Source organism: Hesperophylax consimilis, unplaced genomic scaffold (assembly GCF_061612785.1).
Source record: "Hesperophylax consimilis isolate HC1 unplaced genomic scaffold, BYU_Hcon_1.0 scaffold_72, whole genome shotgun sequence".
Taxonomy (NCBI): Eukaryota; Metazoa; Arthropoda; class Insecta; order Trichoptera; family Limnephilidae; genus Hesperophylax; species Hesperophylax consimilis.
In genome coordinates, this window is record NW_028301301.1 from 6,839 (window position 1) to 23,117 (window position 16,279).

At 32.6% G+C, this 16,279-nt stretch overlaps 2 protein-coding genes and 1 long non-coding RNA gene across 3 annotated transcripts in view; 2 read left to right on the forward strand and 1 right to left on the reverse strand.

The window, feature by feature from the left end:
* Positions 1-12,200: 12,200 nt before the first annotated feature.
* LOC149408775 (uncharacterized) lies at positions 12,201-12,943 on the forward strand. The gene is made up of 3 exons (XR_016305393.1): positions 12,201-12,372; positions 12,455-12,616; positions 12,818-12,943. It is a non-coding gene; the product is annotated as an uncharacterized LOC149408775 (long non-coding RNA).
* Positions 12,944-12,973: 30 nt separating this feature from the next.
* LOC149408776 (uncharacterized) lies at positions 12,974-16,106 on the forward strand. Its single transcript, XM_089650453.1, has 3 exons — positions 12,974-13,076; positions 13,655-13,723; positions 14,433-16,106. The coding sequence occupies exons 2-3, from the start codon at positions 13,663-13,665 to the stop codon at positions 14,702-14,704; spliced, it is 333 nt and encodes a 110-aa protein (XP_089506579.1). The 5' UTR covers positions 12,974-13,076; positions 13,655-13,662; the 3' UTR covers positions 14,705-16,106.
* Positions 15,094-16,279, reverse strand: part of LOC149408777 (uncharacterized) — a 100,965-nt gene continuing 99,779 nt past the window's right edge. The window contains exon 2 of the mRNA XM_089650452.1: positions 15,094-15,126. Coding sequence (XP_089506578.1) covers positions 15,094-15,126 — 33 coding nt within the window. The remainder of the gene's footprint in view (positions 15,127-16,279) is intronic.

Here is a 16,279-nt window from a genome sequence, read left to right on the forward strand (position 1 = left end):
ATTAAAAAGTGTTATATCGTCGAATTACACTAAAAATCATTGAAAAACCCTTAAAATTTGTCAAATCGTCGTAAAACAGTGAAAATACCAGATAAACCTGACAAGAGCGTTAAATCGTCGTAAAACAGTGAAAATACCAGAAAAACCTTATAAGAGCGTTAAATCGTCGTAAAACAGTGAAAATACCAGAAAAACCTAATAAAAGCGGTAAATCGTCTTAAAACGCTGGAAAATATAGAAAAACCATTAAAAAGTGTTAAATCGTCGAATTACACTAAAAATCATTGAAAAACCCTTAAAATTTGTCAAATCGTCGTAAAACAGTTAAAATATCAGAAAAACCTCATAAGAGCGTTAAATTGTCGTAAAACGGTGAATAGACCAGAAAAACCTTATTAGAGCGTTAAATCGTCTTAAAAATGTGAAAATACCAGAAAATCCTTAAGAGAGCGTTAAATCGTCTTAAAACGCTGGAAAATATAGAAAAACCATTAAAAAGGGTTTAATCGTCGTACTACACTAAAAATCATTGAAAAATCCTTAAAATTTCTTAAATCCTCGTAAAACAGTGAAAATACCAGAAAAACCTTATAAGAGCGTCAAATCGTCGTAAAACAGTGAAAATACCAGAAAAACCTTATAAGAGCGTTTAATCGTCGTAAAGCAGTGAAAATACCAGAAAAACCATATAAGAGCGTTAAATGGTCTTAAAACGCTGGAAAATATAAAAAACCATTCAAAAGTGTTTAACCGTCGTAATACACTAAAAATCATTGAGAAACCCTTATTAGAGCGTTTAATCGTCGTAAAACAGTGAAAATACCAGAAAAACCTTAAAAGAGCGTTAGATCGTCGTAAAGCAGTGACAATACCAGAAAAACCTTATAAGAGCGTTAAATGGTCTAAAAACGCTGGAAAATATAGAAAAACCATTAAAAAGTTTTTAATCGTCGTATTATACTAAAAATCATTGAAAAACCCTTATAAGAGCGTTAAATCGTCGTAAAACCGTGAAAATACCAGAAAAACCTTATAAGAGCGTTAAATCGTCGTAAAGCAGTGAAAATACCAGAAAAACCTTATATGAGCGTTATATCGTCGTAAAGCAGTGAAAATACCAGAAAAACCTTATAAGAGCGTTAAATGGTCTTAAAACGCTGGAAAATACAGAAAAACCATTAAAAAGTGTTTAATCGTCGTATAACACTACTAATCATTGAAAACCCCTAAAATTTGTCAAATCGTAGTAAAACAGTAAAATAACAGAAAAGCCTTATAAGAGCGTTAAATCGTCGAAAATCAGTGAAAATACCAGAAAAACCTTATAAGAGCGTTAAATCGTCGTAAAACAGTGAATTACCAGAAAAACCTTATAAGAGCGTTAAATCGTCGTAAAACAGTAAAAATACCAGAAAAACCTTATAAGAGCGTTAAATCGTCGAAAAATAGTGACAATACCAGAAAAACCTTATTAGAGCGTTTAATGGTCTTAAAACGCTGGAAAATATAGAAAAACCATTAAAAAGTGTATAACCGTCGTATTACACTTAAAATTATTGAGAAACCCTTACAATTTGTCAAATCGTCGTAAAACAGTGAAAATATCAGAAAAACCTCATAAGAGCGTTAAATCGTCGTAAAACAGTGAAAATACCAGAAAAACCTTAAAAGAGCGTTAAATCGTCTTAAAACGCTGGAAAATATTAAAAAACCATTAAAAAGTGTTTAATCGTCGTATTACGCTAAAAATCATTGAAAACCCCTTAAAATTTGTCAAATCGTCGTAAAACAGTGAAAATAACAGAAAAACCTTATAAGAGCGTTAAATCGTCGTAAAACAGTGAAAACACAAGGAAAAACATTATAAGAGCGTTAAATCGTCGTAAAATAGTGACAATACCAGAAAAACCTTATTAGAGCGTTGAATGGTCTTAAAACGCTGGAAAATATAGAAAAACCATTAAAAAGTGTTAAATCGTCGAATTACACTAAAAATCATTGAAAAACCCTTAAAATTTTTCAAATCGTCGTAAAACAGTTAAAATATCAGAAAAACCTCATAAGAGCGTTAAATTGTCGTAAAACGGTGAAAAGACCAGAAAAACCTTATTAGAGCGTTAAATCGTCGTAAAACCGTGAAAATACCAGAAAAACCTTATAAGAGCGTTAAATCGTCTTAAAACGCTGGAAAATATAGAAAAACCATTAAAAAGTGTTAAATCGTCGAATTACACTAAAAATCATTGAAAAACCCTTAAAAATTGTCAAATCGTCGTAAAACAGTTAAAATATCAGAAAAACCTCATAAGAGCGTTAAATTGTCGTAAAACGGTGAAAACACCAGAAAAACCTTATTAGAGCGTTAAATCGTCGTAAAACCGTGAAAATACCAGAAAAACCTTATAAGAGCGTTAAATCGTCTTTAAACGCTGGAAAATATAGAAAAACCATTAAAAAGTGTTATATCGTCGAATTACACTAAAAATCATTGAAAAACCCTTAAAATTTGTCAAATCGTCGTAAAACAGTGAAAATACCAGATAAACCTGACAAGAGCGTTAAATCGTCGTAAAACAGTGAAAATACGAGAAAAACCTTAAAAGAGCGTTAAATCGTCGTAAAACAGTGAAAATACCAGAAAAACCTTATAAAAGCGGTAAATCGTCTTAAAACGCTGGAAAATATAGAAAAACCATTAAAAAGTGTTAAATCGTCGAATTACACTAAAAATCATTGAAAAACCCTTAAAATTTGTCAAATCGTCGTAAAAATGTTAAAATATCAGAAAAACCTCATAAGAGCGTTAAATTGTCGTAAAACGGTGAATAGACAAGAAAAACCTTATTAGAGCGTTATATCGTCTTAAAAATGTGAAAATACCAGAAAATCCTTAAGAGAGCGTTAAATCGTCTTAAAACGCTGGAAAATATAGAAAAACCATTAAAAAGGGTTTAATCGTCGTATTACACTAAAAATCATTGAAAAATCCTTAAAATTCCTTAAATCCTCGTAAAACAGTGAAAATACCAGAAAAACCTTATAAGAGCGTCAAATCGTGGTAAAACAGTGAAAATACCAGAAAAACCTTATAAGAGCGTTAAATCGTCGTAAAGCAGTGAAAATACCAGAAAAACCTTATAAGAGCGTTAAATGGTCTTAAAACGCTGGAAAATATAAAAAACCATAAAAAAGTGTTTAACCGTCGTATTACACTTAAAATCATTGAGAAACCCTTAAAATTTGTCAAATCGTCGTAAAACAGTGAAAATATCAGAAAAACCTCATAAGAGCGTTAAATCGTAGTAAAACAGTGAAAATACCAGAAAAACCTTAAAAGAGCGTTAAATCGTCTTAAAACGCTGGAAAATATTGAAAAACCATTAAAAAGTGTTTAATCGTCGTATTACGCTAAAAATCAATGAAAACCCCTTAAAATTTGTCAAATCGTCGTAAAACAGTGAAAATACCAGAAAAACCTTATTAGAGCGTTAAATGGTCTTAAAACGCTAGAAAATATAAAAAATATTAAAAAGTGTTTAACCGTCGTAATACACTAAAAATCATTGAGAAACCCTTGTAAGAGCGTTTAATCGTCGTAAAACAGTGAAAATACCAGAAAAACCTTATAAGAGCGTTAAATCGTCGTAAAGCAGTGACAATACCAGAAAAACCTTATAAGAGCGTTAAATGGTCTAAAAACGCTGGAAAATATAGAAAAACCATTAAAAAGTGTTTAATCGTCGTATTAAACTAAAAATCATTGAAAAACCCCTATAAGAGCGTTAAATCGTCGTAAAACCGTGAAAATACCAGAAAAACCTTATAAGAGCGTTAAATCGTCTTAAAACGCTGGAAAATATAGAAAAACCATTAAAAAGTGTTAAATCGTCGAATTACACTAAAAATCATTGAAAAACCCTTAAAATTTGTCAAATCGTCGTAAAACAGTGAAAATACCAGATAAACCTGACAAGAGCGTTAAATCGTCGTAAAACAGTGAAAATACCAGAAAAACCTTATAAGAGCGTTAAATCGTCGTAAAAAAGTGAAAATACCAGAAAAACCTTATAAAAGCGGTAAATCGTCTTAAAACGCTGGAAAATATAGAAAAACCATTAAAAAGTGTTAAATCGTCGAATTACACTAAAAATCATTGAAACACCCTTAAAATTTGTCAAATCGTCGTAAAACAGTTAAAATATCAGAAAAACCTCATAAGAGCGTTAAATTGTCGTAAAACGGTGAATAGACCAGAAAAACCTTATTAGAGCGTTAAATCGTCTTAAAAATGTGAAAATACCAGAAAATCCTTAAGATAGCGTTAAATCGTCTTAAAACGCTGGAAAATATAGAAAAACCATTAAAAAGGGTTTAATCATCGTACTACACTAAAAATCATTGAAAAATCCTTAAAATTTCTTATATCCTCGTAAAACAGTGAAAATACCAGAAAAACCTTATAAGAGCGTCAAATCGTCGTAAAACAGTGAAAATTCCAGAAAAACCTTATAAGAGCGTTAAATCGTCGTAAAGCAGTGAAAATATCAGAAAAACCTTACAAGAGCGTTAAATGGTCTTAAAACGCTGGAAAATATAAAAAACCATTCAAAAGTGTTTAACCGTCGTAATACACTAAAAATCATTGAGAAACCCTTATAAGAGCGTTTAATCGTCGTAAAACAGTGAAAATACCAGAAAAACCTTAAAAGAGCGTTAGATCGTCGTAAAGCAGTGACAATACCAGAAAAACCTTATAAGAGCGTTAAATGGTCTAAAAACGCTGGAAAATATAGAAAAACCATTTAAAAGTGTTTAATCGTCGTATTATACTAAAAATCATTGAAAAACCCTTATAAGAGCGTTAAATCGTCGTAAAACCGTGAAAATACCAGAAAAACCTTATAAGAGCGTTAAATCGTCGTTAAGCAGTGAAAATACCAGAAAAACCTTATAAGAGCGTTAAATGGTCTTAAAACGCTGGAAAATACAGAAAAACCATTAAAAAGTGTTTAATCGTCGTATTACACTACTAATCATTGAAAACCCCTAAAATTTGTCAAATCGTAGTAAAACAGTAAAATAACAGAAAAGCCTTATAAGAGCGTTAAATCGTCGTAAATCAGTGAAAATACCAGAAAAACCTTATAAGAGCGTTAAATCGTCGTAAAACAGTGAATTACCAGAAAAACCTTATAAGAGCGTTAAATCGTCGTAAAACAGTAAAAATACCAGAAAAACCTTATAAGAGCGTTAAATCGTCGTAAAATAGTGACAATACCAGAAAAACCTTATTAGAGCGTTAAATGGTCTTAAAACGCTGGAAAATATAGAAAAACCATTAAAAAGTGTTTAACCGTCGTATTACACTTAAAATTATTGAGAAACCCTTACAATTTGTCAGATCGTCGTAAAACAGTGAAAATATCAGAAAAACCTCATAAGAGCGTTAAATCGTCGTAAAACAGTGAAAATACCAGAAAAACCTTAAAAGAGCGTTGAATCGTCTTAAAACGCTGGAAAATATAAAAAAACTATTAAAAAGTGTTTAATCGTCGTATTACGCTAAAAATCATTGAAAACCCCTTAAAATTTGTCAAATCGTCGTAAAACAGTGAAAATAACAGAAAAACCTTATAAGAGCGTTAAATCGTCGTAAAGCAGTGACAATACCAGAAAAACCTTATAAGAGCGTTAAATGGTCTAAAAACGCTGGAAAATGTAGAAAAACCATTAAAAAGTGTTTAATCGTCGTATTCAACTAAAAATTATTGAAAAACCCTTATAAGGGCGTTAAATGGTCTTAAAACGCTGGAAAATATAGAAAAACCATTAAAAAGTGTTTAACCGTCGAATTACACTAAAAATCATTGAGAAACCCTTAAAATTTGTCAAATCGTCGTAAAACAGTGAAAATATCAGAAAAACCTCATAAGAGCGTTAAATCGTAGTAAAACAGTGAAAATACCAGAAAAACCTTAAAAGAGCGTTAAATCGTCTTAAAACGCTGGAAAATATTGAAAAACCATTAAAAAGTGTTTAATCGTCGTATTACGCTAAAAATCAATGAAAACCCCTTAAAATTTGTCAAATCGTCGTAAAACAGTGAAAATACCAGAAAAACCTTATTAGAGCGTTAAATGGTCTTAAAACGCTAGAAAATATAAAAAATATTAAAAAGTGTTTAACCGTCGTAATACACTAAAAATCATTGAGAAACCCTTGTAAGAGCGTTTAATCGTCGTAAAACAGTGAAAATACCAGAAAAACCTTATAAGAGCGTTAAATCGTCGTAAAGCAGTGACAATACCAGAAAAACCTTATAAGAGCGTTAAATGGTCTAAAAACGCTGGAAAATATAGAAAAACCATTAAAAAGTGTTTAATCGTCGTATTAAACTAAAAATCATTGAAAAACCCCTATAAGAGCGTTAAATCGTCGTAAAACCGTGAAAATACCAGAAAAACCTTATAAGAGCGTTAAATCGTCTTAAAACGCTGGAAAATATAGAAAAACCATTAAAAAGTGTTAAATCGTCGAATTACACTAAAAATCATTGAAAAACCCTTAAAATTTGTCAAATCGTCGTAAAACAGTGAAAATACCAGATAAACCTGACAAGAGCGTTAAATCGTCGTAAAACAGTGAAAATACCAGAAAAACCTTATAAGAGCGTTAAATCGTCGTAAAAAAGTGAAAATACCAGAAAAACCTTATAAAAGCGGTAAATCGTCTTAAAACGCTGGAAAATATAGAAAAACCATTAAAAAGTGTTAAATCGTCGAATTACACTAAAAATCATTGAAACACCCTTAAAATTTGTCAAATCGTCGTAAAACAGTTAAAATATCAGAAAAACCTCATAAGAGCGTTAAATTGTCGTAAAACGGTGAATAGACCAGAAAAACCTTATTAGAGCGTTAAATCGTCTTAAAAATGTGAAAATACCAGAAAATCCTTAAGATAGCGTTAAATCGTCTTAAAACGCTGGAAAATATAGAAAAACCATTAAAAAGGGTTTAATCATCGTACTACACTAAAAATCATTGAAAAATCCTTAAAATTTCTTATATCCTCGTAAAACAGTGAAAATACCAGAAAAACCTTATAAGAGCGTCAAATCGTCGTAAAACAGTGAAAATTCCAGAAAAACCTTATAAGAGCGTTAAATCGTCGTAAAGCAGTGAAAATATCAGAAAAACCTTACAAGAGCGTTAAATGGTCTTAAAACGCTGGAAAATATAAAAAACCATTCAAAAGTGTTTAACCGTCGTAATACACTAAAAATCATTGAGAAACCCTTATAAGAGCGTTTAATCGTCGTAAAACAGTGAAAATACCAGAAAAACCTTAAAAGAGCGTTAGATCGTCGTAAAGCAGTGACAATACCAGAAAAACCTTATAAGAGCGTTAAATGGTCTAAAAACGCTGGAAAATATAGAAAAACCATTTAAAAGTGTTTAATCGTCGTATTATACTAAAAATCATTGAAAAACCCTTATAAGAGCGTTAAATCGTCGTAAAACCGTGAAAATACCAGAAAAACCTTATAAGAGCGTTAAATGGTCTTAAAACGCTGGAAAATACAGAAAAACCATTAAAAAGTGTTTAATCGTCGTATTACACTACTAATCATTGAAAACCCCTAAAATTTGTCAAATCGTAGTAAAACAGTAAAATAACAGAAAAGCCTTATAAGAGCGTTAAATCGTCGTAAATCAGTGAAAATACCAGAAAAACCTTATAAGAGCGTTAAATCGTCGTAAAACAGTGAATTACCAGAAAAACCTTATAAGAGCGTTAAATCGTCGTAAAACAGTAAAAATACCAGAAAAACCTTATAAGAGCGTTAAATCGTCGTAAAATAGTGACAATACCAGAAAAACCTTATTAGAGCGTTAAATGGTCTTAAAACGCTGGAAAATATAGAAAAACCATTAAAAAGTGTTTAACCGTCGTATTACACTTAAAATTATTGAGAAACCCTTACAATTTGTCAGATCGTCGTAAAACAGTGAAAATATCAGAAAAACCTCATAAGAGCGTTAAATCGTCGTAAAACAGTGAAAATACCAGAAAAACCTTAAAAGAGCGTTGAATCGTCTTAAAACGCTGGAAAATATAAAAAAACTATTAAAAAGTGTTTAATCGTCGTATTACGCTAAAAATCATTGAAAACCCCTTAAAATTTGTCAAATCGTCGTAAAACAGTGAAAATAACAGAAAAACCTTATAAGAGCGTTAAATCGTCGTAAAGCAGTGACAATACCAGAAAAACCTTATAAGAGCGTTAAATGGTCTAAAAACGCTGGAAAATGTAGAAAAACCATTAAAAAGTGTTTAACCGTCGAATTACACTAAAAATCATTGAAAAACCCTTAAAATTTGTCAAATCGTCGTAAAACAGTGAAAATATCAGAAAAACCTCATAAGAGCGTTAAATCGTCGTAAAACAGTGAAAATACCAGAAAAACCTTATTAAAGCGGTAAATCGTCTTAAAACGCTGGAAAATATAGAAAAACCATTAAAAAGTGTTAAATCGTCGAATTACACTAAAAATCATTGAAAAACCCTTAAAATTTGTCAAATCGTCGTAAAACAGTGAAAATATCAGAAAAACCTCATAAGAGCGTTAAATCGTCGTAAAACAGTGAAAATACCAGAAAAACCTTATTAAAGCGGTAAATCGTCTTAAAACGCTGGAAAATATAGAAAAACCATTAAAAAGTGTTAAATCGTCGAATTACACTAAAAATCATTGAAAAACCCTTAAAATTTGTCAAATCGTCGTAAAACAGTGAAAATATCAGAAAAACCTCATAAGAGCGTTAAATCGTCGTTAAACAGTGAAAATACCAGAAAAACGTTAAAAGAGCGTTAAATCGTCTAAAAACGCTGGAAAATATAGAAAAACCATTAAAAAGTGTTTAATCGTCGTATTTAACTAAAAATCATTGAAAAACCCTTATAAGAGCGTTAAATGGTCTTAAAACGCTGGAAAATATAGAAAAACCATTAAAAAGTGTTTAACCGTCGAATTACACTAAAAATCATTGAAAAACCCTTAAAATTTGTCAAATCGTCGTAAAACAGTAAAAATATCAGAAAAACCTCATAAGAGCGTTAAATTGTCGTAAAACAGTGAAAATACCAGAAAAACCTTATAAAAGCGGTAAATCGTCTTAAAACCCCGGAAAATATAGAAAAACCATTAAAAAGTGTTAAATCGTCGAATTACACTAAAAATCATTGAAAAACCCTTAAAATTTGTCAAATCGTCGTAAAACAGTGAAAATATCAGAAAAACCTCAAAAGAGCGTTAAATCGTCGTAAAACAGTGAAAATACCAGAAAAACCTTAAAAGAGCGTTTAATCGTCTTAAAACACTGGAAAATATTGAAAAACCATTAAAAAGTATTTAATCGTCGAATTACGCTAAAAATCATTGAAAACCCCTTAAAATTTGTCGAATCGTCGTAAAACAGTGAAAATAACAGAAAAGCCTTATAAGAGCGTTAAATCGTCGTAAATCAGTGAAAATACCAGAAAAACCTTATAAAGGCGTTAAATCGTCGTAAAACAGCGAAAATACCAGAAAAACCTTATAAGAGCGTTAAATCGTCGTAAAACAGTGAAAACACAAGGAAAAACATTATAAGAGCGTTAAATCGTCGTAAAATAGTGACAATACCAGAAAAACCTTATTAGAGCGTTAAATGGTCTTTAAACGCTGGAAAATATAAAAAACCATTAAAAAGTGTTTAACCGTCGTAATACACTAAAAATCATTGAGAAACCCTTATCAGAGCGTTTAATCGTCGTAAAGCAGTGACAATACCAGAAAAACCTTATAAGATCGTTAAAGGGTCTAAAAACGCTGGAAAATATAGAAAAACCATTAAAAAATGTTTAATGGTCGTATTAAACTAAAAATCATTGAAAAACCCTTATAAGAGCGTTAAATCGTCGTAAAACCGTGAAAATACCAGAAAAACCTTATAAGAGCGTTAAATCGTCGTAAAGCAGTGAAAATACCAGAAAAACCTTATAAGAGCGTTTAATCGTCGTAAAGCAGTGAAAATACCAGAAAAACCTTATAAGAGCGTTAAATCGTCGTAAAACAGTAAAAATACCAGAAAAACCTTATAAGAGCGTTAAAACGTCGTAAAATAGTGACAATACCTGAAAAACCTTATTAGAGCGTTAAATGGTCTTAAAACGCTAGAAAATATAGAAAAACCATTAAAAAGTGTTTAACCGTCGTATTTCACTTAAAATCATTGAGAAACCCTTAAAATTTGTCAAATCTTCGTAAAACAGTGAAAATATCAGAAAAACCTCATTAGAGCGTTAAATCGTCGTAAAACAGTGAAAATACCAGAAAAACCTTAAAAGAGCGTTAAATCGTCTTAAAACGCTGGAAAATATTGAAAAACCATTAAAAAGTGTTTAATCGTCGAATTACGCTAAAAATCATTGAAAACCCCTTAAAATTTGTCAAATCGTCGTAAAACAGTGAAAATAACAGAAAAGCCTTATAAGAGCGTTAAATCGTCGTAAATCAGTGAAAATACCAGAAAAACCTTATAAAGGCGTTAAATCGTCGTAAAACAGTGAAAATACCAGAAAAACCTTATAAGAGCGTTAAATCGTCGTAAAACAGTGAAAACACAAGGAAAAACATTATAAAAGCGTTAAATCGTCGTAAAATAGTGACAATACCAGAAAAACCTTATTAGAGCGTTAAATGGTCTTAAAACGCTGGAAAATATAGAAAAACCATTAAAAAGTGTTTAACCGTCGTATTACACTTAAAATCATTGAGAAACCCTTTAAATTTGTCAAATCTTCGTAAAACAGTGAAAATACCAGATAAACCTTACAAGAGCGTTAAATCGTCGTAAATCAGTGAATATACCAGAAAAACCTTATAAGAGCGTTAAATCGTCGTAAAACAGTGAAAATACCAGAAAAACCTTATAAGAGCGTTAAATCGTCTTAAAACGCTGGAAAATATAGAAAAACCATTAAAAAGTGTTACATCGTCGAATTACACTAAAAATCATTGAAAAACCCTTAAAATTTGTCAAATCGTCGTAAAACAGTGAAAATACCAGATAAACCTGACAAGAGCGTTAAATCGTCGTAAAACAGTGAAAATACCAGAAAAACCTTATAAGAGCGTTAATTCGTCGTAAAACAGTGAAAATACCAGAAAAAACTTATAAAAGCGGTAAATCGTCTTAAAACGCTGGAAAATAAAGAAAAACCATTAAAAAGTGTTAAATCGTCGAATTACACTAAAAATCATTGAAAAACCCTTAAAATTTGTCAAATCGTCGTAAAACAGTGAAAATACCAGAAAAACCTTATAACCACTGGAACGATTTCGGTCGAAAAATCGACCACTTTTATTTTTCTGCGATTGATATCGGTCCAAAAATGGACCGATTTTTCTACCATTCGTAAAATATTTATTGTAATTATTTAAAACGTTTATATGGCCAGCTACTTGTTTTATCGAATAGCTGATAATATATTCTCTTTGTCTATGAACTTATCCGTTGTCTTTGAAGTGTTATTTAACGAGTTTTCGCGGTTTTTTTATGGCGTCCTGTCAAAAACATAATTATAAATTTTCAACATTCACGAAATTTTGGACTCTTCCTTAAATGCCGTAAGTAATTAATTTATTGGGTTTTTAACGCATAATTATATATCTGTGTAATCATGATTGACTTATCTATCTTTGAAATGCGTTTTTAATTCGTTTGTTTGTATTATATTGTTTTGGTTGAAGTTTTTGTGTAAGATTACGTCAACTGAAGACGTCATCTGTTTTTGATTTACAATAATGTCTTAAATACTGCACTCGCGCATTTGAAATATAGATATTCCATCACAGTGATTCAAAACAAAGAGATATATATAAGTTTTATTTGAATTGGTTCATTATTAATACAGATATTTGCTAACCAATTATTTTAAGTCATATGTCAAAAAGTTGACTCTTTTTCACATGTAAAATGGTGTAAAGCCTTCGTCACACAATAAAAATTTAGTAATTTAGTTGTATAATTAATTAATTTGTTTACTTTTACCAAATTTGTGCAGAAACAGCTGTCGTCCAGGGAAAGGGATCACTCCAAGACCCAATAATTATTTTCAAATTTTATATTAGTGCAATATTTAACAAAATTTAAACATTTTACATTTTACATTACTTACATTAAGTGTTTTCAATTTAAAATATATAGAGTGGTGCTGACTGCAAGAGGTGGCAGAGGAAGAGGGAGAGGTGGAGTACGAGCTGGTGCCGGACTACCTGCACGTGGACGTCAACGCAGAGCTGCAATTGCAGCCTCGTCTGGAGTGTTAGTATTTTTTAATGTTTTTTTATGAAAGTACTTTGCTGTGGCCGTTGAACTCATCATATATTTGTATTTATTTAAACAGCGACCCTGCTTTGCTACTGGTGCGAGAGGATCGCGTCAAGGCCCTAAAGGCTGTTAGGGCCCTGCCTGCTTCCTTCCGGCTAGAGCTGGAAAGCCGAAAATTCAAGAAGCAGGCGGCGCGCATTTTGCTCCCTACCGCACCTCCAAGAAAAACTAAACAAAAGTAAGCAATCGTATTTAGATGCTTGATACAATATTATTGTTTTTTCCTGACAGCGTTCCACACTTACAGTGAGAGTTGGTAAGATCAGCGCTCTGTGCATTTGGCACATTCAGTGCATATTTTACTGTTTATTTACATACTGTACTTACTGTTTCACACGTGAATGAGAACAATTTATATGATTTATGTAAATGTTTTCAGAATTCCATCTCCGGAGAGAACAACGTGTCCCTTTTCACAAGGGACGCCTTCACCGTTGCCACGACCCGTACCACCACCGTGGATGTCCACACCCAATCAACGGCTCCCAATGCACCAATTATGCCTATCCGGGCAGCATCTCCCGAGCCGTTACCTGGGACATCGCGGAGTGGGGAACTCTTCTCTCCGGAGGCCGGCTATCACAGCGAGCTGTGGGTGGACTTGCCATTCTACGAAGAATTGTCGGCGTTTGGGAACGGTGAGTTTATTTTTTTAAATGTCAAACCAGGGGCTCAATATAAAATCAATTATCTATATTTTATATTGATATCCCTAGCACAGTTTCACTGTTGGTATATTGGCAGGAAATAGGCATAGTACTTAAAAATTCCACATAACAAACATACAAAATGTATTGTTGTTATGACGTGGATGCATCATTACACATCTTTTTTTTCTGTAACGGGTATTGCAGAGTGAGAAATAAGACATGCCGAACTTCTTTGCGAGGATTACATTTGATTCACCGGCTTCTAAACGGTGTAATACAGCATTTTTTTCTTAAATTGAAAAAACACTTTCGCTTCACGGGACTCATTGTGTCGAGCTTCCTAGTCAAAGCGAGGCTGTATTGGTAGGTGGGTTTTGTAACCGGACAAATTATCATTAAAATAGGTCGCTTTACGTAGTTGGTCACTTTAAACGGATACGTTTTCCTACTAAAAGCTATGAAACCTTACTAGAGTTTACATTATCGTCACTTAAAACAGTAGACCGTTAAATGCAAAGTCATTATATCCAAATTCTACTGTAAATTTGTGTTTTCTTTTATTTCAGAGTCAGACATGGGCAGAAACAGTAACGTGGACGAGGCAGCTGTACTAGAAGAGTCTGTACTTGGAAACCGTGAGTTATAAAACTAACTAACTTACCTTCACGCCATTTCGGTAGGCAGAGAGGATGAACCACCATGCAACTCGATCTTGGCACACACACTCTTTTCTTCATTCCATACCTACCTGACTGTGCTATTCTGACTCCTGACATTGCCCGCCTCAAGTATTTGATTAACTTTTTATTTATTTTTTTATATGAATACCTCACAAGAGCCTTTTTTATCAACCACAATTTAAATACTAACGCAGACCCGTGAAAAATCATTAGATATATATTTTTTATGTGCTTACCGCACATGAGTATCAATTGCTCCCAACCGTATGGAGCCAGTGAGACTATGGCATCCCCAATCGGGGTATGTTGTGAGGCTGAAGGTAGCGGGTAGGGGAAGGAGGTGTGGAAGAGGGAGGTGGAAAAGTACCTGGCTATTCAGAACTGGTCACCAAACACGGCTAAAGCCATTTCAAGCAACGTTTCAATTCTGAATGGGGTCTTACACCAGGGCGATACTATGGGTATCTTCCACTCTGGAACGTTCCGCAAATATAACATATATTATTTTTAATGAATTTTGTGTTAAAATAACACTAATTATTCAAATATAATTTATTTGATTTGATCCCGCGACCATCGTATTGCGAGTCAAAAGCCGTACCAGAGGCAGTGGGTTATCGTAATATAGACACATTAAATTAATTTGGGTTTTCTGTTGTTTCAGAAATGGATATGGACAGATCGAGCGACGATATGACGAAGCGAGCGACGTCGACCACGAAGAGAGCGATGAGGATACCTTCTGCATGCCACCAATACCTTATCATAATATTATCAACGTTTCACCTAACTCCCATAGACTTTAGTAGACAAGACCAGGTAGATAGTGAGGCAATGCGTTCGATTCTGCCGCCTGAAGGTTACTCTTTCGATTGGTCTAATGATATCTTACGGGATAAGGGAGACTTTCACAGGCACGCCAAGACCAACTTTTAATAGCGACGAAATGGGCAAACCTTTCTTAAAGTCTTTGATGCAGATTTCGTTGAACTGATCGCGAGAGAGACCAACAGGTATGCAGATCAATCAGACTTACAAACCTCAACTCGTACTAGACTATAACAAGGTAATGGGGGGGGGTTGACCGAAAAGATCAGCTTTTGTCAGGCTTCCCCATTGAACGACAGCGAAACCTGGTCTGGTACAAGAAGCTTTTCAGGAGACTACTAAGCGTTTCGGTGCAGAATGCGTATATATTGTACCGCTCAAAGCTCCGCAAGGAAAATAAACGCATTTTGTACCGAAACTTCAGGAGTGAGGTTGCGGATGAACTCCTTCTGCTGTTCTGTCGTAGTCAAATTGACACGACTGTGCGGACCATTGGCCTAATAGCTGAAGGAAAGACTCTGCGACCTATCCTGAAAGGCAACCACTTCGTGGTCCGTAGCGGGAAAAAGGTGAAATGTGCGTGGTGCAGCATAAATAACATTTTCAAAAGGACCCTTACAAAGTGTGATGTGGCATTATGCTATGATTGCATGAAGCCATATCACACTACAATATAGATTTGCTGAGGGTTTTTTTTTATTTAATTTTTTTCTTTTTTGGTTTTTTAGTTATGAAATTAAAATTTATAAATTTAATTAAATTTGTTTGAACATCAATTATGATGGCCTGGATGGTTGGACTTAATCATTTCTTTCCGCATACTCACGTCTCATGTTATGTTGTCCTCAAAGGTTCTATATGATAAGGTTCGGTGGACATTTAATATGTATATTTCAATTCTGATCATTGAAATATGCATGAACAAATGCACAGGTATTCTAATTTTTCCCTGTTTATTGTACACATTAAATAACTCGTTTTATTTTTATGTCTTAATTATATTTTGTCAATTTTTCTGTAAAGAGGCTTTTCCAGATCTAGTCACTAAACATAACTAAGCCAATTCAAGCAATGTTCAATTCTGAATGGTGGTCCCTCACCAGAGCGATACTCAGAATCTCACTCTATAGCGAGGCACAATGATATTATTATGTATTGATTTTCTTAAATTATGAATAAACCAATAAACTGAATATATTTTTATTATGACAAAGTGTGTAAACAATGTTTAAATCAATATACTGCTCTTTCATTGTAACCATACAACTGTAATATTGATTTAAAAGGATATAAGGGCTTAATAAATAAATCAATTATTGGTTCCATCAATTATTTTCCATCCCCCATTTTTTTCGATACCTTTGCGTTTAGATATAAAATTATCACTATGATTTTATTTGCCATTCTACGGTCATACAAAGGTTTGATATATATATACAAATTTATCATCATTTTACATATTCCGATTTAACCTATGTAGATTGACCTTAAGGTAGCTGTCAGAAGTGATTTTTCGTCAAATATTGGTGAATTTCATCAACTTTCAAAGTATCCCCCTGAAATATTGGCAATGTTAATATCTATGATATATATCTCACTTTAAGTCTTATTTCCTCGTTTTGCACGTAATATAAAAACATGGTTACAAATCTCCAGTTCTAATTTACAATTATTTAAAAAGTA

What these genes read in the sequence shown, in the direction of transcription:
- LOC149408776 (XM_089650453.1), top strand. Translation starts at nt 13,663, where the DNA reads ATGGGCAGAAACAGTAACGTGGACGAGGCAGCTGTACTAGAAGAGTCT. An exon ending in AGAGTCTGTACTTGGAAACC is followed by an intron (nt 13,724 to 14,432) that starts GTGAGTTATAAA and finishes CTGTTGTTTCAG; the next exon opens with AAATGGATATGGACAGATCG.